Source organism: Cetorhinus maximus, chromosome 1, assembly GCF_964194155.1.
Source record: "Cetorhinus maximus chromosome 1, sCetMax3.hap1.1, whole genome shotgun sequence".
NCBI classification, from domain to species: domain Eukaryota; kingdom Metazoa; phylum Chordata; class Chondrichthyes; order Lamniformes; family Cetorhinidae; genus Cetorhinus; species Cetorhinus maximus.
The window spans coordinates 12,136,214-12,142,213 of record NC_135879.1 but is presented as its reverse complement, the minus strand read 5'-3'; the positions used below and the strand labels follow the sequence as shown (position 1 = coordinate 12,142,213).

Genomic DNA, 6,000 nt, shown 5'->3' with positions numbered 1-6,000 from the left:
TGGAGAGAATATGGGAGGCCATGAGGTGGTCTGCAAGTGGTAGAGCACCCAGCCTCTGTCCTACTCTCAAAGTCAGTGTAGATATAACTGGTCTATTTCAATTTCTGATCAATGATGACCCAGAGGATATTAATGATGAGGATCTTGGCAACATCTTTGCCACTGAAGATCAAGGGGAGGAGGTTGGGATTTCCCTTGATAAAGATAGTCATTACCCATCACTTATGTGGCATTAATATGTGGCAAAAGGTTAATTGGAAAGATGAGTGTGCATGGAGTTGTAGGTAGTATATCAGCATGGATAGAGGATCGGTTAACAGACAGGAAGCAGAGAGTAGGTATAAATGGGACATTTTCAAGTTGGCAGGTAGTGAATAGTGGAGTGGACAAAGCTATGGAGAAAGGTGAGCTGTGGGGAGGACACAGAGAGGCTGCAAAGAGGTATAGACAGTTTAAGTGAGTGGGCAACAATATGGCAAATGGATTATAATGTAGGGAAGTTGAATTTATTCACTTTGGCCAATAGAATAGAAATGCAGGGTATTTTTTAAAGGTGAGAAACTTGTAAGTGTTGATGTTCAAAGAGACTTGATGTGCTTGTACGAGGAACACAGAAAGTTAGCATACAGGTACAGCAAGCGATTAGGAAGACAAATGGCATGTTGGCCTTTTTTGCAAGGGGATTGGAGTATAAGAATAAAGAAGTCTTGCTACAGTTGTGCAGGGTTTTGGTAAGTCTGCATCTGGAATATCGTATGCAGTTTTGGTCTCCACATTTAAGAAACGATGTACTTGCATTGGAGGGTGTACAGTGAAAGTTCACTAAATTGGTCCCTAGGATGAGGGGGTTGTCCTATGATGAGAGGCTGAGCAAATTAGGTCTATTTCCTCTGGAGTTTAGAAGAATGAGAGGCGATCTCATTGAAACATACAAGATTCTGAAGGGGCTTGATAGGGTGAATGCTGAGAAGTTGTTTCCGCTGGTCTGGAAATCTAAAAAGTGGGGGCGCAGTCTCAGGATTAGGGGCCGATCATTTAGGACTGAGATGAGGAGAAATTACTTCACTCAAAGGGTTCTGAATCTTTGGAATTCTCTACCCTTGAGGTCTGTGAATGCTCCCTCATCGAGTATATTTAAGGCTGGCTTAGACAGATTTTTGAACCCTCAGGGAACCGAGGGATATGGGGAACAGGCAGGGAAGTGGAGTTGAAGCCCAAGATCAGACATGATTGTGTTGAATGTCAGAGCAGGCTTGACAGGCCAAATGGTCTATTCCTGCTCCTCCTACCTCTTGTGTTGTTGTGTTATTATTACTGGCCATTTGCCAGCTCAAGTCTGGATGCTGCAGATTGCAATGGTTTGCTTCATGACCAGAGGCACGTGAATGGAACTGGAATCATCAGAACACAATGCCACTCTTCAGCTTACGATGAAGAGAAGGTCACGCATGGAGCAGTTGAAGATGCTTGGACCGAGCATGTTACTCTTGAGCTTGAGGGATAAATATTGGCCTGGAAAACTAGAGAACCGCCCTGCTCTTCTCCAAAATAATTCCATGGTGTCTTTTACATCGATCTGAGAGGGAAAGCTCAGTGTCTGAAAGACGGCACCTCGGGGAGTGCAACACTCCGCACCACGCTGAAGTGTCATCCTTGGTTAAGTGCTCAAATCTCTGGGGTAGTGTTGATCCCACATTTGCCTTCTCTCCACACCCCCCCCCCACCACCCCTCCAAGGCTCTTTTATTTTTGTAAGTCAGATAAGGGTGTGTGGGATCTTAGAGGGAGAAAAAAAGCTGGGGGCTGAATCACCCTGTGTCACACTGACATGCATATTACAGACCCGGCTTGACATAATTATTGTGATGTTAACGAAAACGTGTAAACACACGAGAGCAAAGTGTTGAGGTGGGCAACCATAACACGGAAAACGTGTTGAGGGTTAATGTGTCAATTTAAAAAGGGGGGGGTTCTCAATCAAAACATTCAACATTTCAGTTGTAGTACTCCTTATTGAACCTGAACTGACAAGTCAGATCACAGCTGAGTTTAAATTTATGAATTGCAGAGTTATATTTTCTCTCTCTCTCTCTCTCTCTGTGTTGCTTTAAAACGCTGGATTCCGGCCAGCCTTGATTCCATCCACATTGTATCCAGACCCAAACCCCCCTTTGATCTCTCTGTGTGTTTTATTTTCCGTCTTTCTCGCTTTCCCTTACCCGGAAGTGAACCGTTGCAGTCTCAGCTGGCACACGTGGAAATAACTGCGTTTTGGTTCGGCATTTTCCCAAATGCAGGCAGGGGTGGAGGGGGTGGGTGGGGGAATAGAGAAGAAAGCGGCCGCCGAAAGATCAAAGAGACGGCCGGCTCCGCCTCCTGCTTTATAAGATCAGCCCCCTCTTTAACCCGCTTCTCACGCAATATGCAGCCCAGAGCAGGAATCTGTGCAGCAACAATAACAAAAAGAAGAATTTATGTACAAATATTAAAACATCGCTTCTCTATGCAGAACTTTACATTCTCAAATAACCAATTAGACCAATTCTCTCCCCCCCTCACTTCACTTCCCCACTCCCCACCTTTTCTCCTCCAATTGTTTATCCAGATTTGTCCTTTCGGCAAGATGAAAGGGGGACTCAGAGAAGAAATTTCCCACACCGAATTTAAAGATGTTTTAACACACACACACACACACACGGTGCCGGCATTTCCCTCTCACTTGTTGGGGACTTGCCCTGATGTTCAAAGCTCCTTCAGTGCCACGTCTCGCCGAGCTGCGCTATGTCGGTCAGATCAAAGGCTCTTGCCACAATCTTTCAACCCAATTCCACCCCCACCCCCGGTTTTTGTTCCACTGGGGGTCCGTCCTGGCTTTTTTTTTTACCTTATTTTCATACCTAGACCGTATCTATAAGAGCAGGATTGGGACTTAGATACAGTATTGCTGTTTTAATTGTCCTTCACGCTTGTAGATTAAATCTGCACATAACACACAAGTTGGTTGTGTTATTTTGATTTTTTAAAAAAATCAGTATAATGGTCTTTTCACCCCGTCTCCCTCTGGCCAGGAGTCAGTTGTTGATGTTGCGTGTCTCTTGTGTTTTAAGTTTGAGGGGAATGTCTGTCGGTTAGATCAGAGACCGAGTGCCCCCAGCGCAGGCACTATGCTTTCTTTCTCTCTCTCTCTTTCTGTGTCTCAGTCTCACTCACTCACGGTGCAACAGGTTGTCTGCTCGCAGTGTTGCGTTGGAGTTGAAGCTTCCTGAGCTAATGAGCTTGGCATAAATCAAACCCCCTCCTCCTTCCTTCTGCCCTTTTTTTTAATATAGCGCCAAACGATATTGGAAAAAGTTCAACCGTTGTGAAGGCCAAACTGGGAATACCCTCAAATCGAACTGCTCGTGATGGCAGAGTCACTCACTGCAAGACGACAACAATGATTTGGCATTCAGAATTTAGAAAGAAAAAACACACACACACATCCTATTCCCGCGAAAGGATCAGCTGTGGAAAACATTGCAAGTTTACAGAGTGTAATTATAGAATCCAGTAACGGAGAAAGAGGCAGTTCGGCCCATCGTGTCTGTGCCAGCTCTTTGAAATAGTAGCCCAATTAGTCGCTTTGTCCTGCTCTTTCCCCGGAGGCCTGCCTCTTAAGGTATCCCATTGCCATGTAGCGGATTAGATAAAGTGCATCTAAATGAACATATCAACATTCAAGTCGATTGCAGGTTTAATTCTTTTGTGTCGCTTTGAATGTTTTGTGAATTAAGACACATATATAACGAAAGATCACTGTCCCGGGAAACTGGATACCATTGCCAGGGTAAATGAGCTTTTTTTTTAAAAACAACAAAAAAAGATAGCGTTTCCTCGTTATTATGAAACATGACATATTCAGGACGCCCTGGGAATATTCACTTCCCATGTGTTGTTGGCGTTTCTTTGTCTCGGCAGAACTTGACTAAGATGTTCAAGTACATATTTATTTACACGGGGTTCAGGGCTCTGCTGAGGTTTTCAAAAATGCGAGTACAGATAATAAACAGAGAGGGGGCTGCACTATTGTGGTTGGGACTGTTTGACTTTCCTTTGAAAATTTTCCCCGGTTTTAACATAATATTATTTTCCTGTGTGTGTGTGTTTAAAAAGAGGGTGAACACAATGCTGCCCAGAGTATCCTACTGTACCTGTAGTAGTCGCGTATTGTGCTTGGGATGTAACTGAACTCCTTTGATCTAATGTGCCAAGTTGACCTGGGACTTTTTAATCCAGGCATTTCGTACACTTACAAGGTTGCAGTTTTAAAATGGTTGGGGGTGGAGGGGGGTTTAAATTAGCTTCCTTCTTTCTGATTAAACATCGGTTCTAAACCCTTGGCGTACTTTTTGCAGTTTGATCTGGATAATTTTCTTTTTTTTAAAAATAAAATCCTAACATAGATATGACTGGGTTAAACGAGGCTGCACTGACCACGGTATGTGTCATTCAGCAAGCAAAAATAAGGCTGGAAGTGAGAGGAGGGGGGTGGATGGGGGTGGGGGGGGGGGTTTAAAATAGGGCTGATAATTTTGTGCATTGATTTGGGGAAGAAAAAAAAAATTCTCGCTGTGTGCAAAATCTCTTAGGTCTTCGCCTGCAGAGGCTGCTCTGCATCTTATTAGAGTTGCAGAAGGACAATTGTGGAGCTCCCCCCGTCAATCAGAGCTGTCAATCACCCCGGCGGCACGGCTTTGATCTCCCCTTAGTCTCCCTCCTCCTTGGCTCTGCTATTTTTTTTCTCTCTCTCGCAAGCATTACTCTCCGCCGTCTCCAAATACAACCAACCAACTAGTCTTCTGGGTTTGCTTTTAACTAGCTTCACTCCCAAGACAGCGAGAGAAAACAGAAAGTAAGCGAGGGAACAGTTTGCATTCAACCACAGAGAGAGAGGAGAGGAGAGAGGAATCAGCAATCTCTCCTCCTGGAACTTGAGGACTTGTTTCAGAATTTTTATTGCAGATTTTTTTTTAAAAAAAACAAATAAGGACTGGCTTTTTTTTTTAAAAAAGCCAGTTCTTTTCTCTCTCTCTCTCTCTCTTCCAAGATTCCAGACCCCTTCCCCATACATTAGACCCAAAGAGAGAGAGACACCATTCTATTTTGTCTAAAGTTCCAAAAGCAGGGATGCCGCAGCTGAACAGCGGTGGTGACCCGGAGCTGGGGGCGAATGATGAGATGATCTCGTTCAAGGACGAAGGGGAACAGGAGGACAAAATCCTGGCGGAGATCAGCGCCACCGAGGAGAGGGATCTGGCCGACCTCAAGTCATCGCTAGTCAACGAGTCCGAGATTAACCCGGGCAGCGAAAGCAACAGCAACTCGGCCGAACCCGAGGTAACAGAGAGAGAGAGAGGGAGAGAGGGAGGGAGAGAGAGAGAGAGAAAGCACAAACCCAACATCACACTCCGAGACACTAACACACACACACACACATAGTTAAACCCCAGCGAACCGCGAACAACCATCCTCACTTCTGCCCTGCCTTAACCTCTCTTCTCTCTCCCCTTTTCCCTCCCTTTTCTACCCTGTCTCTCTAAAACTTGTTACTGACTTTCTAGGTGGGCAGACGAACACAAGTTAGCGAGGAGCCCTTTCGGGACAAAGTGAGAACGAGCATCGAGGAGGGTGAGCAAGCCTGCTTAAAGCATTCGCCTCTTCCCCAGTCAACTTTGTGTTTCATTATTAATGTGTAATTTCTGGTGTAATTTCCCCCCCCCACTTTCTCTCTGGGTCACCCCCTCCCTCCTCTCCTCTCCCACCCCCCACCACCTTCCCTTATTTTTCTTTAAACTTTAGTAGGGAAAAGACAGGATGCAGCGATGTACAGCAAGAGTCCAGCCTACTGCACTTATCAACCAGGATACATCATGGTCCCCAATCTCAGCAGCGACCCTTACCTGAACAACGGCTCCCTCTCTCCTCCTGTCCCCAGAACGGTGAGTCACAAGGCTTGTAATAG

The 6,000-nt window shown here is 45.3% G+C and overlaps 1 protein-coding gene across 10 annotated transcripts in view; it reads left to right on the top strand.

Moving 5' to 3' along the window:
- The first annotated feature begins 4,795 nt into the window (after positions 1 to 4,795).
- The window catches only part of lef1 (lymphoid enhancer-binding factor 1), a 170,031-nt gene continuing 168,826 nt past the window's right edge, over positions 4,796 to 6,000 (top strand). For 5 of the 10 annotated variants that reach the window (XM_078533032.1, XM_078532641.1, XM_078533022.1 and 2 more), the window contains exons 1-3: positions 4,798 to 5,375; positions 5,600 to 5,666; positions 5,838 to 5,977. In XM_078533032.1, the coding sequence (XP_078389158.1) occupies positions 5,166 to 5,375; positions 5,600 to 5,666; positions 5,838 to 5,977 (417 nt within the window). In that variant the 5' untranslated portion in view covers positions 4,798 to 5,165. Of the gene's footprint in view, positions 5,376 to 5,599; positions 5,667 to 5,837; positions 5,978 to 6,000 lie in introns of all 10 variants that reach the window. The other 5 variants (XM_078532555.1, XM_078532919.1, XM_078532992.1 and 2 more) reach the window with 2 other exon arrangements.